Below are 22,380 nucleotides of genomic sequence, written 5' to 3' on the forward strand. Positions count from 1 at the left end.
AAACCTGCTTGGAAAAAAATGTGATATAAGAAGTCGTGTCTTTCCTACATTGGGGTAAAAAGATAACAGGCTTTATCTTCTACCGGGTTTTTATGGAAGTAGATGGTAAGATTTTCTGGGAAATATTAGATGATGTGTAACGTGGGATGTGTGACCGAGAGGCTAAGTACGCTTGAACTTGGCTTGGCCAACTATTAAGGGGGATCAAGGTTCAAAACTGACTCGAGCAGAGTTGTGTATAATTAGAGCCTTAAGGATACCCCCTCCACCCACTGGTCCACAAATGAGATTGGACCATAGCGAGGATGGTATAATAATAATAATAATAATAATAATCTTTATTATCCCTATAGAAATTTGTCTTACAATTTGTGCATTACACCAAACAAAAAACATTATAACTATAAGAAACCAACGTGTACATTCACACCAGACTCACTCATAATTTACATGTGACAAAGTTTTTATCCGATTGTTCCTATTTAATGATTTGATTGCCAGGGGAACAAAAGAGTGTTTGTGTCTGTTTGTCTTTGCTATTGGTGTCTTGTATCTCTTTTGTAATGGTACATCCTGACACAAAGGGTGATTCTTTATTTCGAGGATTTTGTATAAGCATAAGTTGCTATTAATAAAATGTTAAAAACAATTCATGAATGAGTTTCTGTGAAAATAAATCCATACTATGGAAAAAAACAACAACAGAGTATAAGTCTTTTTAAGGCGAAAGTTGAAATATAAATTTGTCTTAGTATAGGCCTACACCAAAATAAATTGATCTCGTAAAGTTGATAGAAGTGGTAATGGAATTAAGCACTCCATTAAGCACTCCATTACTTATAAAATACTTCTAATAGCATGCGAGTCAAATAGCCTTTAACAACCATTCCAACTCCTGGCCTTCAAATATGGCTTAGATATTGAGTCCGGCGGAACTGTTTTCACTAACAGGAGAAGGGGAAAAGGCGACTTACTGGCGCCTAAACCAGTAAGCTTCGGGCAGGAGGGACTTGGTGAAATCTACCTAGATGAAGGAAAACTCTGAATTTAAACCTTTGCAGCCTTGAAGTTATACCCAAATTTGGGAAAGACTTCGGGAATCGACCCTGAGGAAAAATCAGGGGCCGTGACTGCGATGTCACTGATCCCAAACTGTATCTGTACTTGCTGTTCCTTAGGATACATAATAAAGCTGCAGAGAGGGCGTCATCGTTTCGACCAGAGCTATGCCCAGGCATTCATCACATTTGAATGAAACGATCCATAGCCGATTCTTGGTTGAAGAAGGTTATAACACAGAACATTAGATTTTACTCACTTTAGTATATATACAAAATAAAATTGTTTCACAGTGGAAATCGAAAAAGAAATGGCGGTCATTTTTACAAAGCTTATATCAGCTTACTCTTTCTGTTTGGTAAAAAGATTAAACACGTTATTTATTCCACAGCCATTCCTGGAACAAGTTAAAACTTTGCACAATTATTTATTATTGTAGACAATACATGAATCGATTAGTTATTAGTCAACAAATAATTCGCTATTGTTAATTCCAACAAGGGAAATTATTCATTCATAGATATGGCTAAATAAGTAAGGTTTTGTACCCTTAAATAATTGTACACTTTATTTCTCCCACACCCATTCTCGGATCGTTGAAACTTTAAATAATTATTCATTGTACCTAATAAAATCAATTAATCAATTTAAAAAAATTAACCAATAAGTCAACTGTTTATTGGTAAATGATTATTTGGTTTGCTTTCAAAAAGGGAAATCAATTCTACATTACTGAGAGATGCAAGTGTTGAGCTCTTCCCCTTAGATAAATTAAAAAAAAAAAGGATTTAAAAAAATATTTTGCTTGTTTCTTATTACGACATCAATTAATTGGATTAACATTTACACAATTTAGAAATGAGAATTGTTGACACGTGAACCACAATTTTAAGTTGGTTTGCGACATTCAAAGCTTAACTCTTTCTCTCCGTAATTATTTACACATTCTGGTGGAATCAACGTTGGTATCGTCAGTTAGGAGAGAAAGAGTTAAGCTCCTTATCACACAGTCACTGTCTGATTTGACACTCTCTCTTAAGAAAAGGGACACGTACCTCGTACATGTACTTGATTGTGAAGAAGAATTTATTGAATGATTCTTTAGTCTTTACAATCTATTTTTTTTGGTCATCTCCCACACTCTACCTCCCTTTCCTCCCCTTCCTCCCAACCCAGTCGCTCATCTAAATCCTGTTTACATCTTTCCTCTTCCCCGTGCTGTACTTCTCTCAGGCCATTGCAACAATCCCCCCGACTCCTACAATGCGCATTTTATTTTAGCTTCCTACTTTCATCTGCAACCCTTTCAGCACTCAACCATACATTTCTCTTTGTCTTTTTTACTGAACATATTGTTAGGTCTCTGTCAAGTCAATATTTAGAATGTCTTTTATTGAAAAAAAAAAGATTTGCCGAGATGGAAGGGTCTTGAAGATAACAGCTCTACACAAAGTTTCAGCTATGATCGTGAAATGATTTAATAATTGATAAACAAATAAATGAAACAACCTTATGTGGTCATTACGTATTACTGGTGCTGTTGATACGTTTGAAGATCATAGGATTTCAACTATGCTTATGAAACGGATTAGAGCATGACAATGAGAATAGAAATCTGTTTGATAGCACTTACAGATAGCCCTTTCGAGAGAATGTGGACCAAAGCATAATGGGTAAACTAAAAACTAAAAACATGATGGATGGAGACAGCGGCGTCACTAGGGTCGATGCGGTTAGCTCAGGGTGTCAGCCCCCCCCCCATTTCCCTTATCAACTATCTTCAAACCATTTCCCAATAAACAGTATAGTTTGTTCATTTTGTTGAGCCAGTATAGTGAGCTGATCGCCTATTTTCATCGATTGTTGCACAAATGTAAAACTCTTCTATAATTCTTCCCATTGTTTAAGGCATTTATTCAATATATATATAAGTATATAAGAGTAAAAAAAGTAAAGTTCCCCTTTCAGATTATGCGATGTTTAGGGCCATGGCCATGCTCTTGTGACCTACGGCTAACGAGGATGCCGTGTGGCCAGGCAACGACCAACGCCTTTGCTTTCCCTAAATACTAGAGAGTGACATGAATCCTCATTGGCAGACAAATATAGAGTTTATTGATAATAATAATAACGATACTGCAACCTATTTGGCAGTTACATCAAGACTTCCGGTGTGAAACATAATTACATCCGCATAACAGCGGTAGTGAATATATCAAGATGATTAGTTACAGAATAAATCACAAGTGACGTCCGCATCACAGCGGGTAACAAATACTTTAATAATACATATCCAATTCTCAGTCACTGGCGGATCCAGGGGGGGGGAAGGACGAATTTTAGTATAGAATTCACACAATTTGTATACGAATTTATTACTCATGTTAAAATGATTTATTTATATTTCAACCTATTTTTAGATATTTTCTCTCCCCCCCCCTTTTTAGTATGTTGGCCGACTTGGTGGGGTCGGGAGGGGGCGATGGTATCAATCCCGCCCCCCCCCACACCATACACTTTCGAGTGGGGAGGGCGGTCCAATTTATTTGTAGAAATCACAGCTTGCTAACAGAATCAATTAAATATGTATGTGATTAAAACTTGTTATTAATATTTTAACCGATCTTTATATTATGTCTTTCCCTGTTTGCTGATTGGAGTGGGGGGGGGGGCGAATACCTCTACTGCCCTTCCCATCTAAACCCTTTGAGTGGGGGGGCGGTCCTACTTTTATGGAGAAATCATAGTTTGTTAACAAAATTAATTCAATTAATATATACAATTTATATTATGTCGCTCCCCTTCTGGTATCTTGGCCGATTCGGTTGGGTTGGGGGAAGGGTGATTGCATGTACTACCCTCCCCACTCTACCCTCTGAGTGGGGGGGGGCGGTCCTATTTTTATGGAGAATAATAGTTTATGAACAAAATTAGTTGAATATTTATATAATATAAACTACATATTGAAATGTGAACTCATTGTATATTATGCCGTACCACACTCTAATCTCAAATTTTATCATTAGTAAATTTAAATGAAAAAGGGTCGTACCAGGTGGAAGGGGCGATACATGCAATCGCATTTCCCCCATCGAACAAACCAATACATTTTCTTTTTGTATTATAGTTAAGAAATTACAAAATTTTAAAATCTGTCACTAATATAATTTATATATACTATATATTAAATTTTTATATCGAGTCGCCCCACCGCTATTCTTTAGCAGAAATTATTAAAGGAGCGAGAATTAAACGTTTTCACTCTACTGCCCCTCCCATTTCCAGACAGAGTTTATGTAATTTCACATGAATTTATCATAATTATTTTAAGAAAGACTTTGCATTGGAAAAGTTAGAATTCAATCGAAATTTTCAGTACCAGAGTCATGATTGAGATGAGTTCTAAACCCTGATAATCATATCATAGTCGCCTTTTCCCAACCTTTACTCAATCTGATATTTTTCTAGTTAAATAAATTTGGGACTATAACTCACAATTTATACTTTAATTTTATTGAATATTATTTATCGAATATTTTTTTTTCGGTGGTGATCCTCAAAGCGAAAATCTAATATGTGGGGTATCTTATCTTTTCAAGGAACAAATCGATTTTATTTGCAATGTATTAAGGGCCTATAAATTTATATTACAATATTTTTCAAGTAAAACATTATTCAAAAGATCCTTTTTTAATAGTATGAATAATGAGCTTTAGGTCAGGAGAATGCGTTTCTTCTGTGAAGTATGCAAGAAAACGCTTTTGGCGTCGGGGCTATGCCCCGATTTCCATTGATAAATAATGAGTTGTAGATGTCAGGAGAATGCGTTTCTGCAGTGAAGAATTCAAGAAAACGCTTTTGGCGTCGGGGCTTCTACTTCCTGTTTTCTACCTCAGGAATTCACGAGTCTTTTCAACGTCTTAGCCTGAGGTGAACATTACATCAGGCAAAGTCAACTGAGACTGGGACAAATGGCTACATCCAGTCTATTTCTTTGCGTATTTATTAAGTTTGTTGCGCACTAAATCCATCTATGAAGATGGAAATGCTAAGAATAATTCCATAATTCCCAAGTTTAACGAAATCGTTCTTGTGCAAGGGTTACTTTTTATCTTTTGAAAGAGAACCATATTTAAAAAAAAAGTAATTGAGAATTATATATTTCACTGAATCAGGGCAAAGTTCTTCACGATTAATGCAATACCGGAAGTCAGGTGGAAAGCACTTGAACCATCTGTCCAGGTTGAGGAGGAGATGACTAAGGCGTAATAATACTTCCGCTTGTGAATAGGATGGCCTTCATTTTAGACACCAGTTTCATTAAGCGAGCTTTTAGATACGCTATAGCTTACAATTCTCAGCTAAAAACTATCAACAACCTAGAACTTGTCTGTCAGGTTAAAAGAAAATGTGAATGTATTGTCATTAAGAGAGAGAGAGAGAGAGAGAGACTGAGAAAGGGAAGGAGGTTCTAGAACGATAACAATTCTACATAAAGAGTAAGTGAAAAACAAGATTATAAAATGTTGAAGTAGTTGATAAAGAAAAAGCAGCCTTATGTTGTCATTACGTATTACTGCTGATAGTTTTAAAGTTCATATGTTGTCAATAAAACTTAAAAATGGATTTTGAGCACAATAAGGAAAAAAATCGAATAGTTAGGAACCCACTTACAGATATCTATTTCCCGAAAATGTAATTTGGGCCAAAGAACAATGAATGAACTAAAAATGAGAGACTCATAAATAATCATCGGTATAAAATCAACACCCCATGTCTTAAAAGTGAGTCACAAGCAATTCTCAACTATTGCCTCTCGTCAGGTAATTTAGACCTCTGACCACTCTGTCACCTAGTGACAACTAGATTTTGATTAAAATTGAGACAGAAATTGTGTGGAGTATATGTGATTTATGATTATATTAATTTTTCATCAACCAAAAAAAAAACGCATTGCAAGATCCAAAGATCATTAAATGCAAGTTTATAATTTTTTATATATTGATACTGTATATATTCTTTTGTTGTTGAGATTCATAGTACAAACCTACATCTGTAAGATAAATGTAGGCCAATTGGCAAACAAAGCCATTGCATATCGGGTGTCAACCAGAGTTCCATATTCTCTGTAGCTTTCCTTTAAACTGTCCAATACATAGCTCTAGGCTTCTAGACCGTGGTCTTTGTATTATTTTTTTCCGCATTTTATTTGCTGCAATGTTTTCTCCATGTTAAACTCACGTCTGGCTTGGTCTTAAAAGATTTTCCGAGGGGTATGGACATTATTTTAGCCTCCCCATTCCTAAAAAAGCTTTTGTTCAATCTCCATGCGTGATAGATGCAATATAGCACATGTGTCAAACATTGAGCAGCTCTTAAACACTGTCCACACCAACATTTACAAATATATATTTGTGTAATTTTTAATTTTAATGACTTGTATTTCAGAAGTACCTATTGTCAACGCAATGTATCTATATTTCATCGTTATCTGCATGACTTTGGTAGCTCAAGCACTAGGCTACTCTGACACCAATTGTACCCTTGATGTGGTCAATAAAAAGGAGTTTGAGAGCCGAATTATTGGTTATCTGGATAGCAAGAGCGACACTGTGCTTCTTGAATACGATCTGGATTTTTCACATGTAGGGTCTGATTTTGATTTGGTCAATAGAACGAATCCAATCGCATTTCAACCTTGGAGGTAATGATCTGCTACACAGAAATAATGATATTAATTTTTCATCAATATGCCTAGGTGCTACTAAATATCCTTTAAAAATAGCGTAAGCTTGTGCTTGTCAAAATCTAACTTAATTAAATACGAATTTTTATTTTTAAATTGTTATTAAATAATTTAAAAAAATTAGTTCAGTATATTTTTTTCAGTTACAGATAGACATGTAATGTTCAAACTCTCATCAGTGAAAGTAATTTAAATATTTAAGGAATAATATTTGAAATTTTAAATTTATTTCCAAGTTTTCTACTTTAAGCAACACATTTTTTAATGAATGACTAAAAAGTTGTACCCACAGGCCTATATATATATATATATATTAAATCTGGACATGGAGATCTTTTAGCACTACATCAAAAAAAAAAAAACCCGTGGAAAACTTTCAAAAAGCTAAAAGAAGGCGTTGTTTATTAAAGTAGTTTTTAAGATATAAAGTCGTTTTTAATCCTAACCAATGAAACATATAATTTAATGTTTATATTGAACATTGAATATAAGAACACTGTCGTCTCATAATTATTTTCTTTTTAAACTTGTAAATTAGTATTTGTAAATACATAATCTAGAAAGATCTAGGTTATTAATCTATTGAAAGATACACAGACGATTCAAATCAACAGACATGAATTATTTCGATCTAGGATTTTTGAAACATTGTCTCAATGAATACTAACAGGAGAGGACTTTATTTCATATATTTGCGTGAATATATAGTTCTGTGATTAAAAATCCGCAAAATGGTATTGCATTATTTATAAACTTTGAAAACTAAAGATCATTAGTTTTCTAATGCTGAAAAGTTTGATTTTCATAGATTTGAGATGATTTCCTTTACAGCTTTGAAAAGAGTTACGTACATAACTATCTAGTACCAGGTGGCCGAGCCTCGCTCGGTTAAATAATTTCTTAAGGAAGGTTATATACCCGAAGTCATTTTGGGAATATTTTTGTAATTACGAAACTATAAGATCGGATAAAGACTACTAATCTGAAGAGTTGCTTTAGTGTTCTGTTAGTTCTAAATGCTATTGTACATGGCGATTAAATATAAAGTCTCTTAAGTCCTCTTACAGTCTAGACAAACCACAATTCACGTCTTTCTTATAGTCTTACAATCCATCTTTTGCGTAAAACGATTGTAGGCCTACAATTATTGGCTTGGATTATAAAAAGTTCATACCGGCTTTTTCCATCCATCCATTCCAGTGATGCTACAGCCCGTGGAGGGATATGACCTACTTTTACACACTCTCCATTGAGATCTCTCCTGGGTCTTCCATCTCCACGCCCTAACCACAAGCTTTTTACCAAGGTTTATATTTAATCAAAAGAGGCTGCAGCGTACGCAAACTCGTTGACCGCTAGCTAGATATCCTGTTCAGTGTGAGCAAGTAAGGCGTAGAGAAGCTTTGTTATGACCATTTCTTTTGTTTTAGTACGGGACTGTAGACTTCGAAGCTTGAACACATGGTAATGATTCACCAGCAAAAATAATAAGAATGATAAGGCTTGTCTTCGAGTCCGAAGATTAATGAGGATTACAGTATTTCCCGTAGCTTCGCAGCCCCAGCTGTGACCTACATATTTTGTCACAACCAGGGCAAGCATAAGCATTGTCTGCGGTGGTCGATTAACATTTTCTTTTCGCGTCTGCGTCTGTCCTCGGCAGCAGATTTTCTTTTGGTCTCAAATGTGTGTCCGCGGCCTTTGTATAGAGGGAATTATTGAAGTCCGACGGTTACGCTGGACAGAGCAGCATCCTGTATGGAAGACGAATCTCAGACGAACGCATGCCAAAGGCAGTCTTTTTTGGTGAGCTAAAAAAATGGTCGACGTTTCACCGAAACGCTTAAAAGACCAGATTAAGCGCCAACTTGTTTTAGCTGACATAAAAGAGAGCACCGGCTTCACAACGAGAAAGCTAGAGGTCACCAGCAAAATAAACAACAAAGTAAAAGGTATCTACACCGCTCTACGCAATTAAAGAGTAAACAATTTATTACGCACTTAAAACACAATAACTAATCATTCATCGGCACATTTAATTTCATTTCTTTCTTTTATAGTTCTACTAGACATATGTTACCCGCGACCCGCGGGTCTTTATTTGCGCATTACTGTCCATATAGTCACTGAGAGTGTTTTGTAAACAATTAAACGAAATAATAATGCAATAAGTAAAGCGAATGTGTCAATGTAAAAATAGTGTGAATGAAGCTATCATGTCAGAATAGCTAATAGGCTTAAATCCATTTTTTAAAAAAATTAAAACATTTGCTTGTAGGCCTACATATATTTGATTAAAATTTGAGATGAATAGACTAAATTTTGTATGTTCATGTGTTATGAGTATAAAGTATAAAGTAGATCTTGAGGTAGACATAGATCTAAATCTACACTAATCTAGAGTTAAAAATTGGCTTTTATAGAGTTCATTCTGTTTTACGCATGCGTGACCTTTTTTCATGAATGAATATAGGCCTATCTCAACACGGCTACGCAGCTTTAGCGAACAGCGAACGAATATATTAAAAATGCTTTAGAAAAACAAATTTGAATGTTAATTTGATTAAAATATGAAATGAATGGACAATAATTAGTATGTTTATGTGTTAAAGCATAAAACTATCTTTGCGAAAAGAAGTTTTATCATCTTAGAGTTCAGTAAGAGATTTAAACCTAGGCCTAGGAATAGACTCAGTAGAGAGATGTGTTAATCATAATGTGTAACCATTTGGTAATGTCTAATGAAATAATGTTCGCCATGAAATCTGTAGTCACAGATATCAGGAACTAATTTATGTAAGAAATGCTTTTGGATAATCTAGTGGATTGGATTTAGATGTATGTTAAACGTAGCTAATGATCCTTTCACGTTATTTCTCTTTCGCTACGAAAATAAAATTAGTTTTGCGAAAATGGGTTTACCCCAAGTCGATACATTCTTATCTATTAAAAACAAAAAGAGCGATAGCTTTGTTAAATGAATCCTATACTCTTAAACGAGCAATTCTTGTATGTATGTATATATATATATATATATATATATATATATATATATATATATATATATATATATATATATATATAAATTTTATTTCGAAAACGGCTCTAACGATTTTCTTTAAAAGTTCACGGTATGTGCATAATAGTGAGAAAAAAATTCTCAACTCATTGGCCACATCGGGAAAACTCGAGGTCGACCGTTATATCGGTTTGAAAATGGCTCATTATCGAAAAATTTATTTTGGCTAGAATGTTTTATGAATGAAATTTTCTGTATGACGTCAATGGGAAAAAAAACTTGACACCGCTTACGTCACTAGGCTCACAGCAGTACACTAAGACATTTCTTCGCAAAGAAGAACAAGTTTTAATGATTCAATTGGCGTAATTAAACGTTTGCGCACCATCTTATTGTACATTGATCCATTAGGAATTTATGGAAGAAAAATAATGAAATTAAATATCTTCATGTATGATTAGTTATTGTGTTTTAAAGGCTTTATAAGTTGTTTACACTTTAATTGCTTACACCCGTAGGTAGCTTTTACTTTGTTATTATTTTGCTGGTGAATTATTGCAATGTGTTTAAGCTTCGAAGTCTGCTGTCCAATACCAAAACATAGGAAATGGTCATAACACAGCATATCTATGCCTTACTTGCACAATCAGGGCCGGCCCTAACATTTGCGGGGCCCTAAGTGAAATGTGAGGATTGCGCGCGGACCAGTAAGGGTAGAGATAAAGATAATAAGTGAAAATAAAGATTTTGTATTAGAAAATAAATTCGTATTTGCATTACATTTTTATTAAATGAAAGCTGACGATGCCGTTTTTGTATATCACGCGTAGGACTGGCGTTTACCATATTGATTGACACCCCAAAGTGACAATTTTGTCTTTTTAAGGACATTTTTATGAGTTTCAGGAGATTTCCAGGAGCTCCTTGAAAACAAGGAGACCACGGGAACCCTATTATAAATTATAATGGTTTAATTTAATAATTTACACCTAGAATTAGCGCGGGGCTTTTGAACCTTCGGAGTCCACCACTGTGACAGCATAGGCCTAGGGCTGGCCCTGATGATATCCAGCTCGCGGTCAACGAATTTTCATCACGCTGCTGCCATTTTTTTATTTGTTAACCTATAAACCTCGGTAAAACAGAAGTCATGTTCCAAAAGTCACCCAATAAAACCTACTCAGCCCAAAGATCACTGCGCATAGACATCCCTTAAAGTGGTAGATAACTTCACATTATCTGGGAAGCATTTTATCAATTGACGCATTGCTTTAAAGAGAGGTTGATATGTGATCATGGATAGTCGTGCTTTTGGACGCCTCCAAGCGAGAGTGTGGCGAAATAAATCGCTCCGCCTGTCTACAAAATTCAGTGTCAACCAGTATTCTCTCAACCCCTCTATGTGGATCTGAGACATGAGTACTTTATAGAAAGCAACTAAGACTTCTTGAACGACTTTACCAAAGACCACAATACAAACAGCGATATTCTTGCAAAATGGTATGAAATTCGAGTCCCAAGATAAGTGAGGAATGCAGTATTTCCCTTTGCTGTGCAGCCCCAACTGTGACCTACATATTTTGCCACATCCAGGGCAAGCATAACCATTGTCCGCAGGTGGCCGATTTAGATTTTCTTTTCGCCGTCTGCGTTTGTTCTCGGCAGCAGATTTTCTTTTGGTCTCAAATGTGTATCTCGCGGCCTTCGTGAGAGACCTTCAGCTGTCTCGTTCTGAGGCCGCATGCAACCAGGTGCTCTCTTCTATGTCAGCCAAGGAAAGTTGACGACTAGGCTGGTCTTTGAAGAATTTCCGTGGAGCGCCTCTGTTACGTCGACCACATATTAGCTCACAAAAAAAGACTGCCTTTGGCATTCGTTCGTCTCCCATACGGGATACGTGCCCTACCCAGTGCAACTGTCGGACCATAAGAAGTCCCACTATACTGTCCATACCGGCGTTGGCAAGGACATCGCTGTATGTAGTGCTGTCCTGCCACCGTATGTCCATGATGGAGCGCAAGCATCTTTGGTGAAAGCACTCAAGAAGTCTTAGTTTTTTCTGTAAAGTGTCCATGTCTCAGAGCCATAATAAATATACTAATTGCAGTACTAAATGTCATGAAGTAACCATTTTAGAAGTTATACTGCAAAGACTTTCTTACAAGCCTATAATAGCCCAATAGTTCTACATGAAAGAAGCAATGTAAAACGTTAAGACGTGAGCTGTGGTTTTCTATAGGCCTACTATTGGAGGGACTTTCTATTCTAATCGCCATGTACAATTACATTGAGAACTGAAAGAACTAAAATGCAACTCTTCGGATTGATAGTCTTTACCCGATAGTTCATTTTCGTAATTACAACAATATTCCCAAAATAACTTCGGGTAAATATCCTTCCTAAACAAATTATTTATCCGAGCGAGGCTCGGTCACCTGATATTGGGATTATAAAGTGAGCAATAAAACGAAATAATTTTTAGTACGCGATTCATGAATGAATATAGATCTAGGCCTATCTCAACTCGGCTTCGCAGCTTTCGTAAACGAATGTAGCTTTAGAAAACCAAATTTGAATGTTTATTTGATCAAAATATGAAATGAATGGACTTTAATTAATATGTTCATGTGTTAAAGTATGAAACTATCTGTGCGAAGAGAAGTTTTATCATCTTAGAGTTGAATTAGAGTTTTAGATCTAGGGATGGGATTATAAAGTAAACAATTAAACGAATTAATATTTAGTACGCGATTCATTACGGAATTGTCTAATGAAAAAATGTTCGTCAGGAAATCTGTAATCACAGATATAAGGAACTAATTAATGTAAAAAATGCTTTTGAAACACAAAATTGAAGGTTAATTTTATTATAAAATGAAATCAATGGATCTTCTTTTGTATTTTCATGTGTCAAAGTAAAAAACTATCTGCGCAAAGTGTATTTCTTAAAATTAGATCTAGGTCTAAATCCTTTCTATCTTTTCTCATGTCAACATTGTAGACATGGCCTAGATCCATAAAATACTATAGCTGTAATAGAGTCGGACAACTTTATTTTTTTTGAGGGTCTTAAGTTTGTTTTAGGGCTACAATACATACACTACGGTCTAAGTTGGTACCCAAGGAACATTCCTGCCTAGTTTTATCAAGATTGGTCAAGCGGTTTTGATGTCTATAAGTAACATACATCCATACATACATACATACATACATACATACATACATACATACATACACACATACATACCCCTCACATTCTACTTTATAATATAGATAAATCAATCTAATGAGGTAAGCAGCGTTTTTCCCGTTTACGTCATGAAAAATTTTCAATCATAAAACATTCTAGCCAAAATTAATTTTTCGATAATGAGGCATTTTCAAACCGATATAACGGTCGACCTCGAGTTTTTCCGATGTGGCCAATGAGTTTAGATTTTTCTCTCACTAATATGCACATACCTTAAAAGTTTTAAGAAAATCGATAGAGCCGTTTTCAAAATAAAATTTATTAGGTCTATATATAATATCAGGTGACCGAGCCTCGCTCAAATAAAAAATTTGTTAAGGAAGGATATTAACTTTCACCAAAGATGTTTGCGCTCCATCATGGACATACGGTGGCAGGACCGCACTACAAACAGCGATGTCCTTGCCAACGCCGGTATGGACAGTATAGAGGTCCGACAGTTGCACTGGGTAGGGCACGTATCCTGCATGGGAGACGAACGTATGCCAAAGGCTATCTTTTTTTTGGTGAGCTAAAAGTCGGTCGACGTAACAGAGGTGCCCCACGGAAACGCTTCAAAGACCAACTTAGGCGTCAACTTTCCTTGGCTGACATAGAAGAGAGCACCTATGCGGCCTCCGAACGAGACTGCTGGAGGTCACTCACGAAGGCCGCGGGATACACATTTGAGACCAAAAGAAAGTCTGCTGCCTAGGACAAATGCAGACGGCGAAAAGAAAATCTAAATCAACCACCTGCAGACAATGGTTATGCTTGCCCTGAATGTGGCAAAATATGCAGGTCACAGCTGGGGCTGCGCAGCCACGGGAAATACTGCATTCCTCACTAATCTTCGGTCTCGAAGACAAGCCTTATTATTATGGCTTTAGTAAGAATCATCCAGTGATGCAAAATCTCTACGTTATAGTGTAAAACGTGCACCTAGTAACAAAGTAAAACCGCGCAATTATTCCTAAGAGACTTAAAAACATCGCGTTAGTATTCTAAAGAAGCGTTATTGTGAGGCATCTCTGTTACTCCGACAACCTTTCAGCTTAGTAAAAAAAAAGATTGCCAAAAATATATTCGTCCCACACACGGAATAAGTGCCCTGCAAGGCGTGACTGTCGGATTATAAGAAGTTCATTTCATTTTGCAAGAATATCGCTGTTTGTATTGCGGTCTTTGGTGAAGTCGTTCAAGAAGTCTTAGTTGCTTTCTATAAAGTACTCATGTCTTAGATCCACATAGAGGGGTTGAGATAATCACTGGTTGACACTGATTTTTGTAGACAGGCGGAGCGATTTATTTCACCACACTCTTGCTTGGAGGCGTCCAAAAGCACGACAATCCCTGATCTCATATCAACTTCTCTTTAAAGCAATGCGTCATTTGATACTTTGCTTCCCAGATAATGTGAAGTTATCTACCACTTTAAGAGATGTCTATGTGAGGTGATATTTGGGCTGAGTTGGTTTTATTGGGTGACTTCTGGAACATAACTTCTGCAGCAGCATGAGGAAAATTCGTTGACCGCGAGCTGGATATCATCAGGGCCAGCCTTAGGCCTATGCTGCCGCAGTGGACCCCGAAGGTTCAAAAGCTCCGCGCTAAGTCTAGGTGTAAATTATTAAATTAAACCATTATAATTTATAATAGGGTTCCTGTGGTCTCCTTGTTTTCAAGGAGCTCCTGGAAATCTCCTGAAACTCATAAAAATGTCCTTAAAAAGACAAAATTGTCAATTTGGGGTGTCAATCAATATGGTAAACGCCAGTCCTACGCGTGATATAAAAAAACGGCATCGTCAGCTTTCATTTAATAAAAATGTAATGCAAATACGCATTTATTTTCTAATTCAATATCTTTATTTTCACTTATTATCCTTATCACTACCCTGGTCCGCGCGCAATCCATTTCACATAGGGCCCCGCAAATGTTAGGGCCGGCCCTGGTTGTGCAAGTAAGGCATAGATAAGCTGTGTTATGACCATTTCCTATGGTTTTGTATGGGACAGTAGACTTCGAAGCTTAAACACATTGCAATAATTCACCAGCAAAATAATAACAAAGTAAAAGCTACCTACGGGTGTAAGCAATTAAAGTGTAAACAACTTATAAAGCCTTTAAAACACAATAACTAATCATACATGAAGATATTTAATTTCGTTATTTTTCTTCCATAAATTCCTAATGGATCAATGTACAATAAGATGGTGCGCAAATGTTTAATTACGCCAATTGAATCATTAAAACTTGTTCTTGTTTGCGAAGAAATGTCTTAGTGTACTGCTGTGAGCCTAGTGACGTAAGCGGTGTCAAGTTTTTTTCCCATTGACGTCATATAGAAAATTTCATTCATAAAACATTCTAGCCAAAATTAACTTTTCGATAATGAGCCATTTTGAAACCGATATAACGGTCGACCTCGATTTTTCCCTATGTGGCCAATGAGTTGAGAATTGTTTTCTCACTAATATGCACGTACCTTGCAATTTTAAAGAAAATCGTTAGAGCCTTTTTCCAAATAAAATTTATATATATATATAAATATATATATACATACATACAAGAATTGCTCGCTTAAGAGTATAGGATATAATATCAGGTGACCGAGCCTCGCTCGGATTAATAATTTGTTAAGGAAGGATATATACCCAAAGTCATTTTGAGAATATTTTTGTACCAGGTGGCCGAACCTCGCTCTGTTAAATAATTTCGGAAGGATATATACCCGAAGTTATTTTGAGAATATTTTTGTACCAGGTGGCCGAACCTCGCTCTGTTAAATAATTTCGGAAGGATATATACCCAAAGTCATTTTGAGAATATTCTTGTAATTACGAAAATGAACGATCGGATAAAGACTACTAATCTGAAGAGTTGTTTTAGTGTTCTGTTAGTTCTAATTGTAGGCCTATGTCGATTAAATTTAAAGTCTTTTAAGTCTTCCTACAGTCTAGACAAACTACAGCTCAAGTCCGTCTTAAAGTTTTGCAATCCATCTTTTGCGTAATTGTATTGTAGGCTTACTATTATTGGCTTGGAAGAAAGTCTTTGCAGTGTAACTTCTCTACGTTATAGGGTAAAACATGCACTTAGTGACAAAGTAAAATGGCTCATTTTTTCTTATTAGACTTAAATCATTGCATTAGTTTTCTAAAGAAACGTTTCCGTAGGGCACATCTGTTACGCCGAATAATATGCTCGTTACCCATACGGCATACGTGCCCTGCCCAGCCTGACTGTCGGACTATAAGAAGTTCATACCGGCTTTTGCCATCCATCCATCCCAGTGGTGCTATGACCTGCTTTTACACATCCCTCCATTCAGATCTCTCCTGGGCTTTCCGTCAACAAGCCCTAACTCCAAGCTTTTTACCGAGGTTTATAGTTAAATCAAAAGAGGCTGCAGCGTACGCAAACTCGTTGACCGCTAGATGGAAATCATGTTTAGTGTGAGAAAGTAAGGCGTAGAGAAGCTGTGTTATGACCATTTCCTTTGTTTTGGCACGGGACAGTAGACACCGAAGCATGAACACATGGTAATAATTCACCAGCAAAATAAAAATAATAATAAGGCTTGTCTTAGAGTCCGAAAATCAATGAGGATTGCAGCTGTGACCTACATATCTTGCCACATCAAGGGCAAGCATAACCATTGTCCGCGGTGCTCGATTAAGATTTTTTTTTAGCGTCTGCGTCTGTCCTCGGCAGCAAATTTTCTTTTGGTCTCAAATGTGTATCCGCGGCCTCTGTATAGAGGGAATTCTTTAAGTCCGACAGTTACGCTGGACAGAGCAGTATCCTGTATGGGAGACGAATCTCAGACGAACGCATGCCAAAGGCAGTCTTTTTTGGTGAGCTAAAAAGTGGTCGACGTAACACCGAAACGCTTAAAACACCAGCTTATGGCGCAAACTTGACTTAGCTGACATAGAAGAGAGCACATGGTTGCATGCAACCTCAGAACGAGACAGCTGGAGGGCACCAGCTAAATAAACATCAAAGTAAAAGGTATCTACACCGTTCTACACAATTAAAGTGTAAACAACTTATTAAGCACTTAAAACACAATAACTAATCATACATCGGCACCAGTGGCGTAGCTAGTGTATATGATGCCTGGTGCGGTACCTCATCTTGATGCCCCCCCCCCAAAAAAAAAAAAAACAACACAAAACAACTAACTAATTAATAACATTGCAAAACCTTACTTTTTTTTTCAAAATAATATGTAGGCCTATTCATTAATCAAATATTGTTAATTCTTTCATGACCTTTCATGACCGCAGCATTATCATAGCCTTTGTGTCGATGAAGTCAACAAAAGACTCACGAACCTGCACCCTGTCATTCTCCATGACAACATACCGTAAAATTTGGGAAATTTGATCCAGCTTTGAGATGTCAGGTGTACTGTCAAAAATAATAGAGAAATAGTTGGCTTGTTTTACTTGCTGTATGATTTGTTTTTTTAGCGTGATCCCCCAATATTGTAATAAATTCATTTTGTATTTGTGGAGACATGTATATATTCGATATGGAACAAAGCTTAGTTCGAAGCACATGCTCCCTCAAGAGTGGATCGTACTTTGATAGTAATTTTACTAACTCTCCAGGTTTTTGTCTCTTGTATAATCAAATCTTGGGCCTTGTTGTCAATATTGTTCCCTACTCTCAGGCAAACTTCAAGTTCCCTCCAAGCAAGCGATGACTGAATGTGAGCTCTGCTGGTCTCATGTTTTTCTATTTTCGGGGATAACCTCTACCACTCATTGAATCCATCTTTGGATTTAAATGAAGATTTGGTACTTGGTCTTGTTGAGAAGAGTGTGCAGGGGAAGCAAAATAATAATTTTTTTTTTTTTTGGTGAATAACACATCCACTTTCTAAGAACTTTCTCGCCGTTTGACATTTGCCGGAAAAACCAAGCCTTTGAAAGCTTTCTAGCCTTTCCTTTTGCTGATTCTTGATGTCTATACGCCTCTCTGAATTGACTGTCCGTACGCTGAACTGTTTCAGATCCTTGAGTGAAAAGGTGTATGCGAATATTATCTTTGATGACATCAGGCCAATCTCCAATGTCGTTCAGTCTAGAGTTTATTATCCTGCTTTCTGTATTGTTTACACTGTCTGATGGTTCAGCTACTTCAGTATGAATGTTTGAGGACATGCTTGTGTGCTGTCCTTTAGTCTCTAGAACCTGCGGTATTGAAGTATTTTCTTCTTTTCACGATGTCGGCCTCATCCTTTTTTTCTGAATTCAATGATAACCGTCTCATCTTGCTTTGTTGCTTTTTATTGTTCAGTTAATTCATACCCATTAACAGCTCGCCTATAGTCGGTGGACTCTGGCAATGATGTGACTTGAAATTGTCTCGATGCTTCTTTAGACTTAAGAAATTTAAGAAACGCACCTCACTGCGGTCAAAGAAACTGCTTTATGCGGATGACATTGTCCTCTGGTCAACCGGCAAGAAAGCCGACCAAATACAGGCGGCATTACAAGCAGACCTCCAAACCATCTCCTCGTATTGCGACAAGTGACAGATTCAGATAAACATTGCCAAAACGACCTGGTCCCTGTTCAGCCTATGGATCGACTTTCTTAAGGCTCCATTCGAGCTTCAACTTAGTGGGCTGCGACTCCAACGTGAAAACACGCCAAAATATCTAGGGGTGACCCTGGATAGAAAGTTGTCAATGCTCCAGCACGTCCAGGAATTTGAAAGAAAAGCCTCGGAGAAGTTAGTGTTACTAAGAAAGCTGGCCAGCACAAAGTGGGGTGCCAAAGCTTACATGCTACGCACATTGTACTTAGGGGCAGTCAGATCACACATTGAGTACAGCTCAAGTATATGCTAGTAAAACTGCCCTCGAATCACTCGACCGAGTACAATCACAGGCACTAAGGTTCATTTGTGGCACCTTTCGGACAAGCCCAACAAACGCTGCTGAAATCTTAACAAACGAAGCCCCTTTACATTTAAAGAGGGGGAGGGCGGTACTTACAGCCTATGAGCGCTATAAAAGGGGCGACAACATGTACCGTGTGTCCGAAATAAATCTAGTAAATTAGAGTCAAACTGTTCTATAGCTTACATTGTATGGAAGAAATAGTCAAGAAGATGAAACAAAATAGCGACATGACTAGTTTATAAATCGTTAGTTCATGTTTAAAATACAGTAGTTTAAGTTTGTTCGTGTCCATACAATTAGTCGTTTTTACTGAAAAGCTCACGGAAATAGGAAATTAATACACACTGGGGGAATCTTGGTGCCCCTCTCCACTTGGTGCCCTATGTGGCCCGCACCACCCGCACATTGGTAGCTACGCCACTGATCGGCACATTTAATTTCATTACTTTTATTTCATATTTCTATAATAAATCAATCTACAGTAAGATGGTGCGCAAATGTTTATTTAGGTCTATTGATTCTTTAAAACTCGTTCTTGTTTGCAAAGAAATAATTTAGTGTACTGCGGTAAGCCTAGTGACGTAAGCAGCGTTTTTCCCGTTTACGTCATGAAAAATTTTTATTCATAAAACATTCTAGCCAAAATTAAGTTTTCGATAATGAGGCATTTTCAAACCGATATAACGGTCGATCTCGAGTTTTCCCGATGTGGCCAATGAGTTGAGAATTTTTTCTCACTATTATGCACATACCGTGAACTTTTAAAGAAAATCGTTAGAGCCGTTTTCGAAATAAAATTTATAAATATATATACATACATACATACATACAGGAATTGCTCGCTAAAGAGTATAGGATAAACATACATACATACAGGAATTGCTCGCTGTAAGGGAACTCTGGAGTTCTTTACTACATACGTAGAGCTCAATGTTCTAGGGTATGATTCTCACATGCAGACCTTTACATGTATAAATATTACAAAGTATCACTTAACGAAGGAGTATAAAATTAGTATTTATTTACTGTCAACAGCAAGTACACATATAATAATTGAATGCATAGTCATTAATAACTGAGATACTAAAACGTGCCCAACTGACATACTCCAGGGCGCTTAGACTAGATTCATTGGACAAAAGGCTATCAATGCCATACGTAATATACCCACAAATAGTCAGTTCTCATACATAACAATGAATAGTAATATATGTTATAACATCTCCTTACGCTAGGCATAAAACTGGTAAACAAAACACAAGCACCCTACTTAGACAAGGTCAGCTCTCCATCTGCTAGACTGACCGCTAGAAACCTAATTGTCCCCCCCCCCCTTGAAAATCCCGTGATAAAAACAATTCACACACCAACCAACAAAATAAACAAAACACTGCTCTTAAGAGTATAGGATATATTTAGGTCTGTGATTTGATCATTATCGGATAAGAATTCGTTTCCGTTTTCCAGTATAGATAATAATAGATATAATATTTATAGGTCTGTGGTTGTACTATGTTAAGATTCAGTGGAAACAAAATTTTATTTCAGAGTACATCAATGTGATAACTTATCTGTTTTTTGTTTACTTATTTACTTTTGTATCTGAAGCTTGAAGATCGTTTTGTGTGTTTATTATAGAGTCAATATAAGAACAGGATTTAGATCTTGATCGTGTAATATTTACTGTTAGTTTTATTGCCAAATATGCTTAGCATATTACTTAAGCTTAAAATTATTAAAAGGTCATTAAATGACTTCCGAAAGAAAAATTATGAGAAATTTTACAAGCCACTAGTGGCTTTTTTTACAAGACACTAGACCAAGACCAATCGTTGTAATTGGGTTAACACTGTCCTGCGATGTCGCAACCTGTTGGCAGTTTAAACTTGACGTCATACCTCACTTGGATATAAACATGTGTTTTAAACAGCTTTTAACAACCAGTTCAACTTCTGACCTTCACGTGTGGATCCGGCGGAACTATTTTCCCTAACAAGCTGGATCGAGTAACTGGCGCCTAAACCAGCAAGCTTTGGAAAGGAAGGGCTGGATAGCCAAGGTTGGCTACCCACCTAGGAGAATTCAGACCGAGGCTTACTTGCAGCTTCACCCGAACATAGAAAAGGTTTTAGGAGTTAAACCTCAGAAAAAATCATGATCCTGTAACCTTTAGGCAGATTGCAGCACACAATATTACAACCTGGCAAAACTGCATCAGCAATTGCTATTCCTTTGTACCCATCACGGGTGATGTCTCATGTGTGGGCGACATTGTTACGACCATATCTAATGCCCATGCCTTTATCTCATTTTTATGAAATGATCCATAGGCGCTTCGCAAATAGAAGAGGTCATATGTAAAGTCTTTGGACATATCCCGACGAGGGTTGATCCAGCATACATAGTTAGCCAATAAAACTGTAGGAACTGTTTTTTTGCGCACTCAGGGTAAATTGAGGGTTTTAACATATCTCTGGAACTCAGCAAACATCAAAGCATTATTTATGCCAACCTATATCAAAACTGACTTAACTGTCTTAAATTGTAATAATAAAAAAACATATTTACATATATAAATATACTATGGCCTCCTTAAGTTGCGAAGCGACTAAGGATCATTTCAAAGAAATGAAATGAATGCCTGTTCATTAGCTATGAACGGGGCTATACACAAAGAAGAATACAAGGAGAGTTTATGTTAACACACATGAAAGTTTCCATTTCCATAAAAAATGAGTTCAGTTACTAGCATTTTCGTTATTTTAAACAATTTTCATGTTAATTTAAAAATACTTTCTACCATTTAATTTTTTTTATTTTTTTCAACACTCTATTTTAAGGTGGTATCGAGCTAAAGGAATTGCTAGTACAGGAATTCTACTCAACCAATACCGCCCTTATGGAAAGATATTAAATATGATCAATAAGAAATTTACAGTTCCCTTGATAGATCATCCAAAGGGCTGTTTGTATAACATCAGTCGAGATGATATGGAAATGTACATAAACGCATTTTTATTAGATGGTCAGTTTATACAATGGTAATTTATTTAACTTTAATGATGAAATATATTTAATAGCCCTATTATAAACAGATTGCACAAAATTTTCTCTGTGTCAACTATTAACATACTCTCATCTCTCATCAACAAATTTCATACTTATTTTTTATTAATTCATTAATTTATCAAAGATTTCAAAATCCATGTGGACGACCTAAGAACATCTGTGAAATTATCGACTGACGTTGCAATTTGTACTGCACAAATCATCGGCGCTAACTACTCTCTCGAATTAGCTTTATGGTAAGAGTTAAAGATATGTTTGAAGTGTTTAGAAAAATATAAGTCTACTTTGTTGTTGTTATTAATATTTAGTAAATATTAATTTAATAACAAACTCTA

The 22,380-nt window shown here is 36.4% G+C and overlaps 1 protein-coding gene across 1 annotated transcript in view; it reads left to right on the top strand.

Moving 5' to 3' along the window:
- The first annotated feature begins 5,803 nt into the window (after window positions 1–5,803).
- The window catches only part of LOC129926008 (uncharacterized), a 38,377-nt gene continuing 21,800 nt past the window's right edge, over window positions 5,804–22,380 (top strand). Inside the window, exons 1-4 of the mRNA XM_056027678.1 lie at window positions 5,804–5,882; window positions 6,508–6,763; window positions 21,817–22,001; window positions 22,170–22,281. Of these exons, the coding sequence (XP_055883653.1) occupies window positions 6,528–6,763; window positions 21,817–22,001; window positions 22,170–22,281 (533 nt within the window). The 5' untranslated portion in view covers window positions 5,804–5,882; window positions 6,508–6,527. The remainder of the gene's footprint in view (window positions 5,883–6,507; window positions 6,764–21,816; window positions 22,002–22,169; window positions 22,282–22,380) is intronic.

This window comes from Biomphalaria glabrata, chromosome 4, assembly GCF_947242115.1.
Source record: "Biomphalaria glabrata chromosome 4, xgBioGlab47.1, whole genome shotgun sequence".
In the NCBI taxonomy this organism is placed as follows: Eukaryota; Metazoa; Mollusca; class Gastropoda; family Planorbidae; genus Biomphalaria; species Biomphalaria glabrata.